The 21546-nt window shown below is 33.5% G+C and overlaps 1 protein-coding gene across 1 annotated transcript in view; it reads left to right on the top strand.

The window, feature by feature from the left end:
- The window catches only part of Nup54 (nucleoporin 54), a 28109-nt gene extending 8974 nt beyond the window's left edge, over positions 1-19135 (top strand). The window contains exons 4-12 of the mRNA XM_027939848.3: positions 2225-2451; positions 5376-5563; positions 6317-6513; positions 7960-8014; positions 8379-8472; positions 10453-10560; positions 15575-15694; positions 15988-16098; positions 18334-19135. Of these exons, the coding sequence (XP_027795649.1) occupies positions 2225-2451; positions 5376-5563; positions 6317-6513; positions 7960-8014; positions 8379-8472; positions 10453-10560; positions 15575-15694; positions 15988-16098; positions 18334-18462 (1229 nt within the window). The 3' untranslated portion in view covers positions 18463-19135. The remainder of the gene's footprint in view (positions 1-2224; positions 2452-5375; positions 5564-6316; positions 6514-7959; positions 8015-8378; positions 8473-10452; positions 10561-15574; positions 15695-15987; positions 16099-18333) is intronic.
- The last annotated feature ends 2411 nt before the right edge of the window (positions 19136-21546 follow it).

The raw sequence follows: 21546 nt of genomic DNA, 5'->3' as shown, positions 1-21546 counted from the left end.
ATACATTCTACTCTTACATATAACTAAAAAGAACAAATAAAAAAATTCTAAAGGTGTGGTATGTTCAATGAAAAAGATTTTCTTTGGGTAGCTAAAGAAATAATGGCAAAAGGACTCTGACAAGGTAGGAAGATATAAGAAATCTGATACGCTAAGGCTTGAAGAGAATCTATTGGATTTTGTAATTTGAGTTCATTAATTTCTTCTACCTTGTGAATTTTGAGTAGACTAGTGTGACTGTAGTCCAGTGTGAAATGTAAAAGGAGAGGCAGAATATAAATCAGTATACATTTTCTCTCATTGAAAAGTTGAAGAAGGGGTTGGGGTTGGGGCTTAGTGGTAGAGCGCTTGCCTAGCATGTGTGAGGCATTGGGCTTGATTCTCAGCATAAATTAATAAAATAAATGTTCATTAACATGTTAAAAAAAATTTTTTTTAAGTTGAGGAAGAAAAACCTTGGAATTTCTTACTCAATGCTAAAAAGTAAGCTTATAATAAGCCAGGATTCATGTTTTGATTTCCAGTCCATTTCTTTCCAATTTTTATGTACCCGTTTGGGTACTAATAATACTCTTCTGGATGGTAGATAACAGGAGCACCTCTCTATCTCTGTAGAAGACCTACAAACCTTGGTGATACTTTCACTCTTTAGAGCTGAGAGAGAACTTAAATGTCAGATATAGTGTTCTAAAACTCAGGTCATTTTGGTAATGTCTTCATGTTTTTTGTTTTTTTTCTTATCTACATATCCTTTTAAGAAGTTTCCTTAAATCTATTTCCTCTTTAACATCATGTAGTTAAAATTTTAAGGAAGATCTATATTGCTGGTATAAATGGAAAGCAAACCTGTGTAATTTGCTATAAAGAAAATAGAACCAGCCAAGCACAGTGATACCAGCTGCTTAGGAGGCTGAGGCAGGAGTGTTACTTGAGCCTACCAAAGCCCAACTTGGGCTGTAATACTGAGACCTCATCTCAAAAATTAAGAGGAAAAAAAAAGATGACCAAAATTAAGTACAAAGGAAATACGATATTATTAATAAGCTAGATAAACTTTGCCTTAAGCCAACCTGAGACTTTTGATATAATCAGATCATCAAAAGGTAACTTTTCTGTTATGTGAATTAATGCCATGTAGTAGTAACTCAGCTCTTGCTTGACAGCTTTCTTTGTTTTTTTGGCCAGGGGGCGGGGGGGGGGGGGTCTCTTTTTTTTAGTCTTTTCTTTTTTGGAACTAGGGATTGAACCTAGGGCTTCGTGAATGAATGCGTCCCAGCCCAAGCTTGACAGCTTTCTTAACTCATACTTTGGGAATATTTTTCTGCTCTATCAACTTTGCCATTGTTGCATTGGAGAAATTGTAGCCCAGAGACTTGCTCCAAGTTACACAGTTATCTAAAGCTTTAGCCTGGCATCCTGATGCTGATTATGTTAGTCTTTTCACTACATATTACTTTATAATCAGTGATATAATGATTTTTAGAATCATTTTATATTATTTATATTATAGAAATTTATATTATTGAAATACAATAGCAATATTGTTTTTTTTTAAATCCTGTAACTGCAAAAACTTTACTTTTTCATATTCATATGGTTTTTTTTTTGGGGGGGGGGGTCCAGTTTTAGTAATGGAATTAATTGTATTAAGCTATTATCATTAGAAAAAGCAAGTTTAGTATTTAAGACTTGTTTTGTGTCCCTTTGTCTTATTTTCCTATACTGCCATAACAAATTATCAGCGTGGCTTATGACAACAGAAAGTTATTACTTTACAGTTCTAAAGATAAGAAATCCAGGAATGGGTTTCACTGTGTTAAAGTGATGGCAGATCTGTGATAAATTCTGGAGGCTCTCGGGGAGAATTCAGTCCCTTACCTTTTCCAGCTCCTAGAATCTCCCTACACTTCATGGTTTGTGGTTCCTTCCTCCATATTCAAAGTCAGCAGCATAGCGTCTTCTAATCTTACTTTGACTCTGAGCTCCTTTTTCTATCTTAAAGGACAATTATGATTATACTGAACCCATCCTGATAATCCCAGGGTAATCTCCATATTGCAGTATACCTAACCTAATTATATCTGTAAAGTCCCTTTTGCCATGTAAGATAACACATATATAGGGTCTGTAGATTAGGATAAGGACATCTTGGGGGAGGGGCATTATTCTGCCTATCCCATCTAAGGATTTGCATTGGGTTTTGTTGTTGTTTGTTTGTTTTTAGCATTAGGTGGTCTCTTCAGTCAGCCTGCCCAAGCTCCTACCCAGTCCAACCAGCTGATAAATACTGCAAGTGCTCTTTCTGCTCCAACACTATTGGGAGATGAAAGAGATGCTATTTTGGCAAAATGGAATCAACTGCAGGCATTTTGGGGAACAGGAAAAGGATATTTCAATAATAATATTCCACCAGTGGAATTCACGCAAGAAAATCCCTTTTGCCGATTTAAGGTATTAATTCTGTTTCTGCTCTTTATTTTAAAAAGAATACATTCGAAAGAACATGATTTTTGGATTAAAATTATATCAAGAAAACAGTTGCTTGTTTCTTTAGTACTCCTTGAACATGGTATGATTATACTTTTAAAAATATAGAAATTATAAAATCAGAATGTTTTCTTTTATGGCTCAGAGGGATCAGAATATGGCTAAAGATAATGTATCACTAGAATGTGACTTATAACTTAAGGGAAAATGGTCTACCTTGCACACCTGTAAAGGGGAGACTCAAAATTAGACATTAGTTGTATTCATATAACATTGGAAAGTAAACTGCAACCTGGCCAGTGGACAGTTGTCCTTGGCACATGTAACCCTATTGCCATTTTCTTTGTTCTGATTTCTTGTCTACCAAGCAACCATCTCATTTTTTTAATTTTTTTTTAATTAGTTACACATGACAATACAATGATCTTTACATATCATGCATTTGAATCAGATGGAATATAATTTCTCATTTTTCTGAGTGTACAGGTTGCAGAATTACATTGGTCATGCAGTCATGTATATAACCAAAGCAATAATAATATCTATTTTATTCTGCTGTCCTTCCTTTCCCCCCTTTCCCTCGCCTCTCCTCTCATCATTTCTCTCTACCCAATCTAATGTGACCCACTTCTTTTTTTTCCCCCCTCACATCTTCATACCTGTATTCTGTATAACGAAGGGGGTTTCCTTCCCTCTTCCATGCAATTCCCATTTTCCTCCCTTTCCCTCCCACCTCTCTTCCCTATCTAAAGGTAATTTTCTTCTCATGCTCTTCCTCCCTACCCCATTTTGAGTCACCTCCCGTATATCAGAGAAGACATTCGGCATTTGTCTTTTGGGGATTGGTTAACTTCACTTAGCATAATCTGCCACCATTTCCCTGCAAATGCCATGATCTTGTTATTTTTTAGTCCATTGTGTATAAATGCCACATTTTTTAATCCATTCATCCATTGAAGGGCATGTAGGTTGGCTTCACAGTCCAGCTATTGGGAATTGTGTTGCTATAAACATTGATGTGGCTGTGTCCCTATAGTATGCCATTTTTAGGTCTTTTGAGTATAGTCCGAGAAGAAGAATAGCTGGGTCAAATGGTGGTTCCATTCCCAGTTTTCCAAGGAATCTCCACACTGCTTTCCAAATTGGCTGCACCAATTTGCAGTCCCACCAGCAATGTATGAGTGTACCTTTTTCCACGCATCCTCGACAGCACATATTGTTGTTTGACTTCATAATGGCTGCCATTCTTACTGGAGTGAGATGGTATCTTAGAGTAGTTTTAATTTGCATTTCTCTGATTGCTAGCAATGCAACCATCTCATTTGAATTTGACTTCATATATGTATTCATCAGTGAAAGAGAGTATGTAGGTCTACTTAGCAGTGTATTTTCCATAAAAAGTTAATGTATTTTAGTCAGTTTTATATTTCAACCTGTGTGTGTGTGTATGTGTGTTGCTAGGGATGGTACCTAGGGCCTTTTGCATGCTAGGCAAATGTCCTACCACTTAGCTGTATACACACACAAGCCTTGTACTTAAGCCTTTTCTGAGTTATGTTGACCTGTGTCAGTCCCTTAAAGTTAACCAATAGTCTTGTGTTTGGAGCTACAAGGCTGAGGATCAGATGCTTGAACAGAGTGAAACAAAAATGGTCAGCCTGTCTTTGTTAGAGTACATATCTTAGTCTCATCACTCTAACAAAAAAATACACATTTGGGATCAAAGGCATTTCAGATTGCACATCTGAATAAGAATATTTGCATATGCATAATGAGACTCACCTTGGGGATAGGACCCAATCTAAAAGTGAAATTCATATATGTATTATGTAGTTTTATACACAACCTGAAGCCCATTGCTGTTTTGACTGCAACCCATTACATGAGAGCAGGTGTGAAAGTTTCCACTGAGCCATCATATCAAAACAATTTCAGAATTTGAAGCACTTTGGATTTCAGTTACTCAACCTATATATTTTTTGAGTAAATTAGTTGAAATTTTAATCCTTTTATTTAGTGATAAGAAATGCAGTAGTAGATATAAGTTGAATATAATGATTTAAACTTTTTCTTTTTTCAAAATTTGAAGTATACTATGCTAATGGTAAAATGCGTAATATACACTTGAATGAATTTAAATACTTTTAAAAAGTTGTAAGTGGTAACAAGATAAATGGCTTGATAACAAGATAAAGAGCAATAACAAGATAAAGAGCAATATTTTAGCCTGAGTCTGGGGCTTATGGTTCAGTGGTAGAGTGCTTGCCTAGCACATGTGAGGCACTGGGTTCAATCCTTAGCATTGAATACAAAATAAATAAATAAATAAAATAAAGGCATTCTGTCCATTTACAACTACAAAAAAAAAAAAAAACCACCCAAAACTAACATGTTTAATAAAAGTTTTGTTATATGAAACCATAAAATGATAGACATTTTTTTTAGTGATTTTAACCTGACAGTTTCATTATTGTACATTAAAAGTATTTATTTGTAAATCACTTCCTTATCTAGAACTTTAAGATTCTATGAATTAGGTATATTGTGAAATAAATTCAGTTGGCCTGTGATTTTTGCATTAATGTTTATAATGACATGCAAAGTTGTTTGGTTCTAAATATTCAACAATAATGAATATCAAACTTTTTTCTGAGTAAAAGCTCTTCAGTTACTATTTTAAGGAGCAGATTTTAATTTCACCCTGTTTATATTATTCTTGGGTAATATAGTTATAATTGTGTGACTTCTTTGGGTACAAAATAATGTATTCTTCATAACCAAACATTAAGCTGTTTTGCCTCATTTTAGCAGCTATTAAGCTATTAATATTAAACACTTGACTTAAGATATGTACATATTTTTATATTATTTATTTTGTCATTTTGCAGGCAGTAGGTTATAGTTGTATGCCCAATAATAAAGATGAAGATGGGCTAGTGGTTTTAGTTTTCAACAAAAAGGAAACAGATATTCGAAGCCAACAACAGCAGTTGGTAGAATCATTGCACAAAGTTTTGGGAGGAAACCAGACCTTAACTGTAAATGTAGAGGGTATTAAAACATTGCCAGATGATCAGTAAGTATACATAAAATATACTATTTATTTTTGTGTGCCCTGGTCCAGAGAGTAGTCAGCAGAGTTTTTTTTGTTGTTGTTGAAACACAGATTATATCTTAGAACAGAATGTTATTTCCCAGCTGGTGGTTATTTAGTATTTGTAGAAATGTTTGTTTAAAAGCTTTTTTTTTTATTTAATTTTGGATTTCTTATTAGATGCTAATAATTTCATAGACTTTCATTCAAGACCAGGAGGAAATATTTTATCACAGTTATACAAACTGAATGCCACATGATATTACTAGAAGGTTTAATTAACTTATTACCATTCATGTTCATTCATGACTAATTGTGATTACTTTACTTCCCTTGACCTCATATGATTTTTAGTCTTAGTGGCAAGGCATTTTACTTTAGGATTTTAAGGTTGAATTTTACTTCTTGCTATCAGTAATGCAGAAAAGTAACCCATAAGTTTCAGCAGAATCTTCAAAGTATTTCTTAGTTCTGGAAAAAATATCAAAATAACATTTATGTAGGACTTCGCAGCTGACCAGACCTTTTCACAAATTTGATCTTGTTGACCTGCATTTTAACTTTTATCATTTAAATTGGTTGACAACTGAATTTGAGGGTTTATTCTCCAAGATTTGAGGGGAAGAAAAATTCTGAATTCATCTAGCACTCTTCTAAAATCATACGTTGTATTGATATTTGTGGCTGTGGGTTATATGTACTCAATATTTTATAAGTTGGGTTTTTTCCCTACAGGACAGAAGTTGTCATTTATGTTGTTGAACGTTCTCCAAATGGTACATCAAGAAGAGTTCCAGCTACAACATTATATGCACATTTTGAACAAGCTAATATAAAAACACAATTGCAGCAACTTGGTGTAACACTTTCTATGACTAGAACAGAACTATCTCCTGCACAGATTAAACAGCTTTTACAGAATCCTCCTGCTGGTATGTTTCTAGAGTCATACAATTGAAAAAATGAAAGATTTAGAAATAAGTGTTCCCCTTTTAGGAGATGTTGGTTGGTTATTAATGTTAATCAGTATGAGCTTATCACATGTCTACTTATTTGTGAGATCGTTTTGAATATTTGTATTCATTCATTCATGTAACTTTTTATTATATAGCTAATATATTTGTTAGAAATATTGAGAAATTATCAACTAAAGAAAAAGAATACATAATTCATCTACCCTCTTACATTATTTTAATTTCCTATAGCTTATCTCTTAAGCTGAATATTCAAATAAAACCTGAATTTTTTTCCACCGTAAGATATTCTAGATGGCCTAACTGTGTTGACTAGTTCTCCTTTATTTCCCTTCCCTAGAAGTAACTATTAATTCTTTATCTGTGATTTTAAATGTAAGCATACGTACTTGTAGTTTCTTTAAAAAAGGATTTTCCACTGTACATTTGCTGTAGCTTGCCTTTTCACCTACAGTGTTCCTTAGTACTTTTCATGTCAGTACATGAAGGTAAATTTTATTCTATTTAAACACCTACATAGTATTTTACACATATGTGTTGCTGTTTAATTCCCATGTTGTTTCTGAGTTTTCAGTTTTATAAACTGTTTCCTTGTAGATATGTCTAGAGTACATGGGTATGTACTTTTTTAGAATGGATCTCTGGAAATGAAATTGGAGTCAGTATTATATATGTTAGATATATACGTTTGATATTGCCAAATTGCCCTCTAAAAAACCCCCACCATTTAAATTTCTTGTTTTTGGGGGGGCTACTGGGGATTGAATTCAGGGACATTCGACCACTCAGCTACATCCCCAGCCTGATTTTGTATTTTATTTAGAGACAGGGTCTCACTGAGTTGCTTCGCACTGAGTTGCTGAGGCTGGCTTTCAACCTGCGATCCTTCTTTCTCAGACTTCGAGCCCCTGGGATTGTAGGCATGTGCCACCACACCTGGCTCCATTGGAATTCTTAACAGCAATATTTTTGCTGCTGCTGTTTTGCTACAGATGGCAATAAATTAATTTAAAAATTAATATTTATTTTAATCTGCATTTTCCTGATTACTAGCAAAGTTGAATTAGCTAAATATTTGTATTTTTTGTGAATTACCTATTTATGTCCTTGGTCCATTTTCTATTAGGGTCTGTCTCTGTCATAATAGGAGCTCTTAACTGTATTCTGAAGGTTAATCTATTATTCTGTAGGTTTTAGGTATTTCCTTTCAACCTGTATTTTTTGTTTTAGCTTTGTCCTATAATAAAACTTTCTACTTTTAGAATGATCATATTTGACAGTCATTTTTCATTATAGCTTCTGAGTCTGTCTTTGGGGAAAATCTTTCCCATACACATATTTTAAACACTTACACATATTTTAAACACAGAAAAGTGTTTAAAAAATATTTTTTCTTTGTGGTAGGTGTTGATCCTATTATTTGGGAACAAGCCAAGGTGGATAACCCTGATTCTGAAAAGTAAGTGTGTCTTCAAGCTAATATTTACTACTATGGAAGCAAACAGATGTAAGCTAAGCTCTTAATTGTATTTCTAACATTTGAGGAGTTTTCATTGCTTTAAAAAAAAATGTTTGGGGAGACCCATAGTGTGGTGAAAACTACTAGAGATGAAGAAATCTGAGTGCCGTTTCCCCAATTAACATTGAGTTTCATTATAATTTTTGACAACTATATTTCCTCATTTGTAAAATAGGGAGGAACACTTGATTTCATATTGATCCATCTAGAAATTTGATGTAAAATTATACATTACTATGAAAATCTTATATATTTTGTAGTAACAGACTTAAGATCAGATAATTGACTACTTGCATTTCTTCAGGTTAATTCCTGTACCAATGGTGGGTTTCAAAGAGCTGCTACGAAGATTGAAGGTTCAGGATCAGATGACTAAGCAGCATCAGACCAGATTAGATGTAAGCAACTAGCTTTTTATTCTCTGGTTCTGGTAGTAGGTAGAGGGACTAGAGACATTTAATTATTTTATCAAGGGTGCCATTTTTCTCTTATGGGGAACCAGTATACTGCACATTAACAATTATAGCTTTATACAACTACCTTCTTTATAATAGGCTTCTTAATATCATATAAATATGATTTGATATATTTCAAAAATATTGATTTTCTTTTTTGGTACTCAGAATATTTTCTAATTTCCTTTGAGAATTTTTATTGTTTTTGATTAGTGAATTATTTTAAAATATTTTTCATTTCCAAGTGTTGGAGGTTTTTCAGGGATTGAACTCAGGGGCAGTAGACCACTGAGCCACATCCCCAGCCCTATTTTTTATTTTATTTAGAGACAGGGTCTCACTGAGTTGCTTAGCGCCATTGCTGAGGCTGGCTTTTAACTCGTGATCCTCCTGCCTCAACCTCCCCAGCTGCTGGGATTACAGGTGTGTGCCACCACGCCCAGCCCATACATCTTAATATTACGAGTAATTTCTAGTTTTTCATCTATTATCTCTGCTTTGATGTCCTTTGTGGAATAGAAATCCTTAATTTTATTGTAATTAAATTGGGGTGTTTTTGATTTTCCTTTTTTGTCTTTAGAAATTTTTTTAAACCATTCTTTACCCTAGGATCTAAGAGTCACCTACATTTTTTTCTAACATTTAGAGTTAAATCTTTCACATTTGCCTCTTTTGCCCTCAGTGGAGTTCACCTCTTTACATGTTATGTGACTTGAACTTTTTTTCTGAATGGTGGGTCTATTTTTCAAATATCCATAAAAAATTTGATTTACCCCATTTAACTAAGAATTTGAATTATTATATGTGTGTGTGTGTGTGTGTGTGTATATATATATATATATGATCTAATTCTAGATCTATTATGTTTCAGGGTCCAGTTGGTCTGTTCTCACAAGATTTTTTTACTTTTGTGGCTTTGCAACACATACTAAAAGCTAGTAGATTGAATTTCCAGTTTTTGTTCTTCTCAGGGTTTTCTTGGCTCTCTATGGACCTTTATTTTTTCATAAAGATACTGGAATCAGTTTTTCAAAATGCCAGAATTTTGAAATTGCATTAAATGTAAAGACTAATTAGTAAAGAATTGAATCCTAATGCTAAATCACTCCATACATGAATATAATTTGTCTCTTTAATCACTGATGTCTTTTATGGCCTTCATAATTATTTTAATATATTCTTTTTAAAAATCTTGCATGCTCCTTTTTGGTTAATTCCTGGATGGTAAATAAATACTGCAGATGGTAACATGGTCACCTAGTTTTGTCTCTTTATAATGGCCTGGCATTTATTTCCTTCAAAGGTGATATGCACAGATGGACTTGTTAAAATGTGTTATACAATCTTCTTATCCTCTTTCCTATGTCTATGTTAGCCAGTGACATAGAATGATTAATTATGATGGGACAGTTATGGGATTAAATCCAGTTGGAATGCTTTAGTGACATGGAGAGATTTTTAACCTAGTTTGTTAAGATTTTGTAAGGCAGAAAGTAGGATTTTAAGCCAGGCAAAGAATAAATTAAAGATCCAGTGTCATAAAAATGTATTCAGTTGTAGAATTCATATTTCTTTTCCTCTCCAATCTGATTACTCCAAATATTCTGTAAACAGTTATATTGGGCTATACTATATTTTATGGCAATAGATTGAGGTGATTAAGCCTACCCCTACCCTCTGCCCCTTTTTACTATGCAATGCCCAAATATCCTAGTGCTCTGAAGAATTCTTTTAATAGTAACTTATGATTTTTAGATACATAAGAAGGAAAAACTGCAAATGCAGAATTAAAGGGAAAGAATTTTATATTTTGAGAGATAAATTTCAAGTTTATTTCAGATTTAGGCTTTGCATATAGGCATAGCTGATAAATAATTGTAATACCCATACCTGACTTATATAAAAGGCATTTTTTCCCCACAGATTATATCTGAAGATATTAGTGAGCTACAAAAGAATCAAACTACAACTATGGCCAAAATTGCACAATACAAGAGGAAACTCATGGATCTTTCCCATAGAACCTTACAGGTAGTAATTTGGAATTTTTCCCCCAACATTTACAAGATGATACATGTGAATTACGTGCTGAATATAGGAAAAAAGAGACTCAGAAGAAATAATGATCCAAACTGTAAGTACCAAACTTAGTAAAACCTAGACATTGGAGGAGAAGTCTTACAGGGTTGGGTAAGGAGAGTAAAATTCTAAAGTTCACATCTTAGTAACAGAGTAAAGGAAAACCATGAAGAAATAAAGCATTTTAGTATGAGGAAAGCATATATGAAATCACTGATATCTAGTCTTCATAAAGTAGAAAATACTTTTTATTTTTGAATGCCAGAAAAGGGAGTGTAACCACTAATGGTTGAAAAAAACAACAGAACTTCCAAATTAACAAGAGAAAATTTAAAATGAACAACAAAAACACCCTGAAATTATAAACTATCATGAAAACAAATATTACATACCAGAATCAGTGGGATGCGGCAAAAACTGTCCTCAAGAGGAAAATGTATAGGCTTAAAAAAAAACAAAAAACTTCATTTCTAAAAATCAAATGAAAGAAAATAAACTTATGTTGTAGCATGTTAAAGTACTTCATTTTCTTTTATTGCTGAGTAATACTTCATCATATGAATGTTCTGCATTTTTATTCACTCATCATTTGATGTACACTTTGGTTGTTTTCACCTTTTGGCTATTGTGAATAATGTCATTAATATTTGTGTACATTTTATTAGATGTATGCTTCCATTTTCTTGGGTATAAATCTAGGAGTGAAATTTCTGGGTCATATGGTTAATACTGCATTTAATTGTTTGTGAAATTGCCAAAATGTTTTTCAAAGCAGCTGAAGCATTTTACATCTCTATTTTTAGCAGCTTAAAAAAAAATCTATGAACAGATATTTCTAATAAAAAATGCAAATTATGTTTAGTAAAAAAAAAGACTTACTGGCTATATAATGCATGATTTCATTTATATGACATTATGCAAAAATGGGACAGTGCTGCTAGAGGCTGGAGATGAGAACTTTTGGGGATGATGGAAATAGTTTATACATACTTTTGTGGGTTGTATGGGGGATTACCCCAGGGCCTTATACATACTAAGCATGAATTTTACCATTTAGCTATACTCCAAACACCTTTTTTATTTATTTATTTTTTGCAAGTTTTTTTGTTTATTTTTTGTTTATTTTTTATTTTATTTTTTTTAATAAAGAAGGATAAGTGTTTGAAACTAGCTTCTAGAGGGATAAAAAAGAAATAATGATGGGGACTTCCTTTATCAGATTTATAACTTACTTTAAACTTCTTGTACTTTTGGGGTATCTTTTTTTCTTTTCATTCTCTCATGCTTTTTTGTGGCAGGTGGGAGGCTCTGCAGTGCTAGTGATCAGACTCAGGTCATCAAAATTTTGGTGGTGGTTACATGACTGTATATATTTGTCAAAATTAACTAGAGACCCATAGAACTCTGCACCTAAGTGGGTGAATTTTTTTGTATGTGGATTATACCTCAGTGAATTGGGACCAGAAAACCCCAGAAATTCTAAATGAAGAAATGACAGTCTTTCAATATAACAGTGTTCTAACACATTAAAGGAAAATATATAATAGACTATATCCAAAAATAGCAAATATTTCAAAAGGCAAAACATAAAAATGGATATTCAGAACCTAGACCCTGAGATACCCAATCTTATCATTATTAATCACTGTTATCATGGAGGTTTTCAAAAATATAATAAGCAATAAAATAAATATCAATACTGGACAGGAGATCAAACAATCAGTTTGCTGAGGGCATTATTTAGAAAACTCAGGACAATTTATCATAGAATTAGTGTAATCTGGCTAGATATAAAGTGTAAAAATTAGCTTTTCTTATATCATCAGGAAAATACAACATTTGTTATGATGACAAAACTATAAAATACTTAGGAATAAATTTATGAGGAAAGTACATAATTTGAGGTCTTTACAAATAGATAAAACCATATTTTTAGATGAAAAGACTTCATAAAGTTTAAAAAGGAATTAAATATTTTTAAAAATTGATTAAAATGTTTGTTTTTTTAAATAAAGAAGGATAAGTGTTTGAAGCTAGCTTCTAGGACAATATAAAAGAAAAAATGAAGAGGACCTTCCTTTATAAGTAAGGTTTAAGAACCTACTTTAAAACTCTTGTGGTCAGGCTGGGGATGTGGCTTAAGCGGTAACGCACTCGCCTGGCATGCACAGGGTGCTGGGTTTGATCCTCAGCACCACATAAAAATAAAATAAATATGTTGTGTCCACCGAAAACGGAAAAATAAATATTAAAAAAAAAATTCTCTCTCTCTCCCCCTCTCTCCTCTCCTCTCTCCTCTCTCTCTCTTAAAAAAAAAAAAAAACAAAACTCTTGTGGTCAAATCAATGTTAAATTGACAATAGGATTAGACATAAAGATATCTGGAAGAGAATCAAAAATCTGTAAGTAGATGCAAGTATATCTGTATGCTTGACAAATGACAGAGGTGGTAGTTCAATTCAGTGAGATTGTTTAGTAAACAATGCTATAATAACTGTGAGAAAATAAAATGTAGACCACTGCATCATACTATATACAAAAGTAGATTAAAGACACAACTCTTAAAAAAAAACTCCTGAAGCTGCATGTACAACTTCAGGGATTAGAGAGACACTTGGTCAAAAACTGTAAAACAGATACTACATAAGAATTAGAAAACATTATGGCAAAATATACCAGAAGCCATATGTCAGTAGTTGTGGAAATTTTGCAAAAAGCATTTATTTTATCTTTAGTGTTAATATATGTATTATACAAAAGATTCTATAATTTGACAAGAAAACCTAATTGAAATGTGGGCAAAATATTTGTAAAGGCATGTCACAGAAAAACAAATACAAAGTTACTTCTTAACCAGAGATGCTCTTCTAGCTTACTAGAAGTCAGGGATTTGCAAATTAAAGAAAAAAAATTTTATATTCATCAGATCAGAAAATTTTAACCACCATTACCAGTGGCTGGCAGGAATGTGGGGTAACGGTAACTCTTGACAAGTGGTTTGTGAATCTACACTGTTAGAATTTTTGGAGAAAGCCATCTTAGCAGCTTGTATTATAACTGAAAACATACTTTTAAGCCCAGCAATCTCATTCTTGGGGGTCTACAAAGATCTTTACACAAAAATATGTAGTAAAGCATTGGTCATAGAATCATAACTAGAAATAAATATGTGCCTATCAAGATAATAATGATTGATTATTGGTTATTACTCATGAAAAGGCATGAAGCTGTTAAAAATAACAAATTAGAGCCACACCTCTTAAGGATTTTAGTATGATTATAATTGAGTTAACTTTGTGGGGGAAAAAAAGGATTAGGAGTATGGATGACAGTTTGAAGGAACTTGCAGTTTTGACACTATGTATCTTGGGATTGGGAGTAAGAGCAGAGCAAGTCGGCCTTTAGTGGTCTCAGCACTGACTCCCGAGGTACTATTAAGTTCGCTTAAAGAAAGAAGCACGACACAGAAAAACAAACAGTATAGTTGTATTTTAGATACATGTATGTGCATGTATGTTTTGTATGTGTGAACGAAAGTATAGGGGAATGAACTTTAGTCAGTGCTGTTTCTCTTGAGAGAATGAGAGAAAATTTGCCAAAATTTTTGTATGGTTTCTAGACAGGCAAATACTGCTTTTTTAATCTGAAGCAGAAGTCCAATAAAATTTTTAAAAACTTAAAATTGTTATAAGCTCACATTTTTATATAAAGAACACTTGATTCTGAAAGGCTATAAAGGTGTAAAACTGTGAGGTGCATAGAGAGCCTGCATCTTGGGGGCAAATCTTTACCCCTCACACATCCGATAGAGCACTAATCTCTAGGGTATATAAAGAACTCAAAAAGCTAAGCACCAAAAAAAATTTTAAATAACTCAATCAATAAATGGGCCAAGGACCTGAACAGACACTTCTCAGAAGATGATATACAGTCAGTCACCAAATATATGAAAAAATGTTCATCATCACTAGCAATTAGTGAAATGCATATCAAAACCACTCTTTAAGATTTCATTTCACTCCAGTCAGAATGGCAGCTATTATGAAGACAGACAATAATAAGTGTTGGTGAGGATGTGGCGAAAAAGGTACACTCATACACTGCTGGTGGGACTGCAAATTGGTACAGCCAATATGGAAAGAAGTATGGAGATTTCTTGAAAATTGGGAATGGAACCACCATTTGACCCAGCTATCCCTCGCCTCGGTCTATATCCAAAGGACTTAAAAACAGCATACTACAGGGACACAACCACATCAGTGTTTATAGCAGCACAATTCATAATAGTTAAACTCTTGGAACCAACCTAGATGCCCTTCAACAGATGAATAGATTAAAAAAATATGGCATGTATATACAATGGAATATTATTCAGCAATAAAAAAGAATGAAATCATGGTATTTGCAGGTAAATAGATGGAGTTAGAGAAGATAATGCTAAGTGAAGTTAGCCAATCCCAAAAAAACAAATGCTGAATGTTTTGATATAAGGAGGCCGATTCATAGTGAGGTAGGGAGAGAGGGAGCCTGGGAGGAATAGACAAACTCTAGATAGGGCAGAGGGGTGGGAGGGGGGGTATGCGGTTATTAATAATGGTAGAATGTGTTGATCATTATTATCCAAAGTACAGGTATGAAGACACGATTGGTGTGAATATACTTTGTATACAAACAGAGAGATAAAAAATTGTGCTCTGTAAGAATTGTAATGCATTCCGCTGTCATATATAAATTTTTTAAAGTGTTTTACAAAAAGAAAAAAAGTATAAAAACCATAGAACTGTTGTACTCCTTCTACCAGCACTTAAGTGATACTTCTACCTAGTACCACAGAAATGTGAGTCAGTTCTTGAACTGTTAAGCCCAGCTTTATTGTTAGTTTTCAGCTAATTTCTGTCAACAACTAGTAAAATTACTTGCATAACTAAAAAAAGTTCTATTAGTATTGATGATTTCTTTTTAATAGGTCCTAATCAAACAGGAAATTCAAAGGAAAAGTGGTTATGCCATCCAAGCTGATGAAGAGCAGCTGCGGGTTCAGCTAGATACAATTCAGTGTGAACTGAATGCACCTACTCAGTTCAAAGTAAGCATTTCTACAACATAAAGCTAGAATTTATTTCAGGTGGATTTGCAGACAAGTTTTAAGTAGTTTTCAAACAATAACTTTGCATTTTTTTAACATTCTTTAATTTAAAAACTCTTTCTAAATTGAACTTAGTCATGATTTTTTTGGCTTGTGTTAGTGCTTCAAATAATGTACAGAGCAAGAATTGGAAATTTTTAATTGATAATTTTGAAACTCTCCTTTCAAAAGGTTCTCTTTTTGAAATGGTTGCTGTTGTTAGCAGTTGTATTTTGACCCATTCTTACTCTTAGGGCCGACTAAATGAACTGATGTCCCAAATCAGAATGCAAAATCATTTTGGAGCAGTCAAATCTGAAGAAAGATATTATATAGATGCAGATCTATTGCGAGAAATAAAGCAGGTAAGTGTTTCACAAAGATGTACTTTTTAAAAGTGTCAGCTTACCATTCACATTCATTAGGATGGCTATTATCCAAAAATAATAATAATGTGTTTGCAATGATGTGGAGAAGTTGGAACCTTTGAACTGTTAAGGAAAGTGGAGCCTATGGAAAACAGTATGGTAGGGTCTCAAAATGTTATAAACAGAATTACTAGGTGATCTGGCAGTTCCACTCTAGATGACCCAAGGAAATTGAAAGCAGGTATTTGAACAGATATACATCCATGTATATACACACACAATGTGCTATTTCTTCCTAAGAAGAAGAAAATTCTTACACATGCCATAACATTGATTGACCTTGAAGATGTTATCCTAAGTGACATAAGCCAGCCATAAAAGGACTAATTTTGTATGACTCCACTTACATGAGGTACCTAAAATAGTCCAGTTAATAGAGAATAATGGTGGTTGCCAGGGGATGAGAAGAGGGGGAAATGGAGAGTACTATTTAATTGGCACAGAATTTCAGTTTGGGAAGATGAAAAGTTCTAGAGATAGATGGTGGTGATTATTGCCCAACAGTGTCAATGTACTTAATACTCTCATTTGGGCTTAACAGTTCAAATGATAAATTTTATTTTCTATTTTACCACAATAAAAAATAAGTGAATCATGCCCATCACCATCTCCTCTGAGCATATAAAGGGTGAATTTAGAGGTAATAGAAGCCCTAAAGTTACCTAGACCTTACTACTCAAAATGTAGGTGGTAGCAGCACCTGGAAGATCATTAGAAATGCAAAATCTCAGTCTTTATTCTAAATCTACTCAACTTGCATTTTACCAAGGTCATAGGGAGATGAGTGTGCATGTTAAATTGAAGAGCAACTATTGGAGATCATACCTTCTCAATCTATATGCCACATACAGGTATATAGAGTTAAGGGACGGGACCTATGCAGAGGTTGGGGTAGCTAGAATCTTCAACCATGTGTCTAAGGCTCACTTTGAATGAAAAAAAGATTTTTTTACTATAGCTTATTTTCGTACAAATTTATTTAATGAAAGCTATTCAAATATTGATTGTGCATAAATAAAATATTAAACCAGGTATAGTGTCTCATGCCTGTAATCCCAGCAACTTGGGAGGCTAAGGCAGAAAGGATCACAGGGTTGAGGCCAGCTTTAGCAATTTAGCAAGACCCTGTCTCAACATAAATTTAAAAATAAAAAAAGGACGGGGGTGTAACTCAGTGTTGAAGAGTGCTTCTGGAATCAGTCCCTAGCAACAGCAGCAGCAACAATGACAATATATATGTGTATATGTGTGTGTGTATGTATACACATATTTGTTGTTTGTATAAAAGATGGTAACTTGGTGAAACACTAGGTGTACTGGCATGAGCTTGAGGATTTTAGATAGTTATGTCATTAACAAAGCAATCTAGTGCTTTGTGGAAATGTAAAATAATACATATACTTTTGATTATTATGTGCTTCTCTTTTTAAAGTAAATATAGCTTTAAGGGGTAAATCTTTTGAAGGTTATCTTTAAAGAGTTGTGAGGTGACTATTAGCACATTATAGTACAGAGCCATATTAAAGAGTCTGTACATGCAATAATATTGGAAATCATATAAACAGCCATCTTTCCAAAATGTTTTGGAATTGAACCACAACTTTCCCTCTACTTTATTGCCTTGGACAAATAACTTACCTATGTCTCAGTTTCTTTAAAGTAAAAATGACCCTAATACTCCAAAGGGTGCTCAATGGTTTTAAATGAATTAATAAGCAAGTTAATTTCAGTGAGGCTATTAAACAGTATGTTAGTATATGGGAAGGACTCCTAAAATGTTATCAACTATATTCATCATCACCCTTACCATCATTACATATACTTTGTACTTCAAAACATGAAAATTGTTTTTAAAATGTTTGCTTATTCTGGCCATCTGTATTCATCTATATATAAGTACCTTCAACTTAATTTTAATATCATACTTTTGTTTTTAATTTAAAAATATATCTGTTAAAGATGCTGCTCATATTTTATCTTTCTTGAGAGTATACTTTTACTGTGGGTTATGTAAAAGTTTTATTAGTAAAAGATGTAAAAATGTTTATGCTTGCCTGTTTTATTTAGAGCAGTTACTACGTACTGTATTATTGCTAGTACAATACTAAAATTTCTTATGAGTAGCTTGCAATTTAGCAGAATAATACATTAATATGTTCTATTTTATTCTAGCATTTGAAACAACAACAGGAAGGCCTTAGTCACTTGATTAGCATCATAAAAGATGATCTAGAAGACATTAAGTTGGTAGAACATGGATTGAATGAAGCCATCCATGTCAGAGGTGGTGTCTTTAGTTGACAGTTCACAAATTTGTGTTTGTGGTTGGTGAAATACATCCTCTCAACTTACTTCATCAGGCCTTCCTTAAGAGAATGAAACTGACCACGTGGAGAAGAAAGAAAATGATCCTCTCCTGGCTTGGGTTTTACCGACAAATCTGAAATAAAATAGCCACCTCACAACTCTTTAAAGATAACCTTCGAAAGATTTACCTCTAAAAGCTATATTTACTTTAAAAAGAGAAGTACATAATAACCAAAAGTATATGTATTATTTTACATTTCCACAACAGCATTTTCTTAACTATAGTCAGTGTTTAATGATTATTCTTCATTCAGCTTTCCATAGCAAGTAAAAATATGTCTACTTTGCACATAATTACTGAGCTGTTGGATATTTGTACTTCAGAGAGTAAATGTACATCAGTTTTTATATTTGTGAATTCATCTGTGGGAGGAGTAGAGAAAAATCCAAAAGTATTTAATGGTTAATGTGGTTTTCTTTTTTGTTCTATAAAGATTTGAAAATATATTTTTGTATTACTTTACTTGTTTGGAATTTACAGAACACATCTAAGCAATTAGGATATAACACAATTACCATTTTTGCAAATTTTTTGTTTTTTAAATCTTTTTATTTCTAAAAAAGATGAAAACTTTTAAATAAATTCTTTATTTGTAATTTTAGATAATTCTGTCTGTGCTTTCTTTATTTGGCTTTTGGGGAAAGACCATTAATGTCCACTCAAATCCTAAATTCATAATTATAATCAATCCAGGAGTTTTAGTCTTAAGGTATCATCTAGAATAAGAATTCCCTGTGATAGCATTATTATGTGAAAACTGAGTTAGACAACATAATGTTTCTTTAACAACCCTTTTTTTTTTTTTATATTTCTGACTGCAGTCTATAAATACCTGGGCTGCATATTGTTGTCACCTCTTAAAATGCTATAACTTTACATTACTATGTGATGCTTTGGCTTATATTAAGAGGTGTTGCAAGAAATTATCTCATAAGCCTTCCAATTGTATTCATGGGGAAGGTGAGAGATAGGATGCATGTATATCCAGAATGAGACCTCACTGAAGGAATTTCTCTGTTAGTACTGCAGACTTGGAGTTGCATAAGAGGACTAGGAACTTCAAACTGATTGTTCTTTCCAAGTTAGCTGCTATAGTCACTTTTGACAGTTTAGGGCATGCAAAATTTGTTATATTCACTGAGCCACATAATCTAGTGAGCACATCACTAACCATGTATGCCGTGCTCATTTTCATGTTCCGGTACTATTAGGTTCTTGGTTCCACAAGATAAATACACCTAGACAGAAGTCAGGGTCTGCCTTTTAAAGACAAGCCAGTCATCCTAGGCCCCACTGGGAACATATGCATAAGGCATATGTAGTACTACAGGTGTGTTCCTATTAAATGATAACCAAGTGCTGTGGACTAAATCTGTTTCCGTAAAGTTCATAATTAAATTCTAATACCCAGTATGATAGTCCTTGAATGTGGGGTCTCTGGGAGGTGATCAGGTCAGGAGGGTAGAGTCTTCAATCAATGGGATTAGAGTCCTACCTCTCCTGTTCGAGCATTCTGCTATGTGAGACCCAGCAAGAAGACAGCTCTTCTGCAAGAAACAAAAAGGGCCCTTACAGGAAGCAAATCTGCTAGCACCTTGATCTTGGACTTCCTAGCCTCCAAAACTGAGAAATAAATTTCTGTTATAAACTATCCAGTCTACAGTACTGCATTATCATAGCAGCCTAAACACATTAAGATGTTAAGTTCTAAATTTTGGGTGAGTAGGAGGAAGAATCACATTAGCCTGACTACTAAGTTGTATTCTATAAGTCAGTTTACCAGAAGTTCTGTATCTATTCCTCAACTGGTTGGTGGTTCTTGTAATTTTGAATGAGGGCTACTTAGCTTGTACAAGACTCTGGGTTCAATACCCACCAACACACACACACATACACACACACACATACACTGCTTTTTAAACTTGTACAGTTGGGTTCCTGTTGGCTTTTGCATTCCATCCTGGGATCCCAGGCCTCTTAAATGAGTTTACAATTTATATAATTGAGGTTTAAATCTTTGTGTTGCAAAATTCTGTGGATTTTGCCAAATGTGTCATATCACGTATCCATCAATGCCATGTCATACAGAGTATTTTCACTGTCCAGAAAAAAATCTCCAATGTTTGCCCTGTTCAGCCTCCTCCTATCCCACCCCTGGCAGCCACTGATCTAGTTACCCTCTCTATAATTTTTCCTCTTCCAGTACTGGGGATTGAACCCAAGGGTACTTAACCACTGAGTCTCATTTCTAGCCCTTTTTATTTTTATTCCTTATTCCTTCTATTCCTCATTCTGAATCCTTAACACCTAGTTCAGATTTGAAAGTGACCTTAAATCTGTTTTGAAACACTGACAAAGGCAGAGCACAGTGGTATGCACTAGTGTGCAAATCCTAGCAATTCTGGAGGTGGAGGCCCTGGAAGTATTGCTAGTTCAAAGCCAGCCTCAGCAACTTAGCAGGATTCTGTCTCAAAAAGAGGGCTGGAGATGTGACTCAGTGGTTGAGCACCCCTGAGTTCAATCCCCAGTACTAGGGAAAAAAAAAAAAAATCAACAAAGTATAAACCAGTCTTGGCTTGGCTACCAATATCTACTGCTAAATTAGTCACTATTCAACTGCCACAGTACTATATAACTTCTTTTTTTTTTTCCTTTTTTGATATATTCACTACCCTGTCAACCTTCCTAGATTAACATGAGATTCAAGTTAGCGACTGAAACGTTTTGTAAACTGTCAAGTGTTTATAAAGACAACAATATTCATATGTACTAAGGGAGGATGAAGAGATTGTCAAAGTCTTCCTACAAAGAGATGAGAATATCTTTTAAAACTGATTCAGGTATTAAATTTATGTTAAATCACTAACAATAGTGATGGACAATTTAATAGCTGGCAATTCTACAGAAATAATATCTACTAATATTAAAGTCTTTTATTGAATCCAATCAAAAGTACAGTTTTGTTTTTTAAAAATAAGATTAATATAGAAATAAAAGAAAAGTTAATTCTGTGACAT

Source organism: Marmota flaviventris, chromosome 7 (assembly GCF_047511675.1).
Source record: "Marmota flaviventris isolate mMarFla1 chromosome 7, mMarFla1.hap1, whole genome shotgun sequence".
NCBI classification, from domain to species: Eukaryota; Metazoa; Chordata; class Mammalia; order Rodentia; family Sciuridae; genus Marmota; species Marmota flaviventris.
This window is presented reverse-complemented; position numbering and strand designations above follow the sequence as displayed.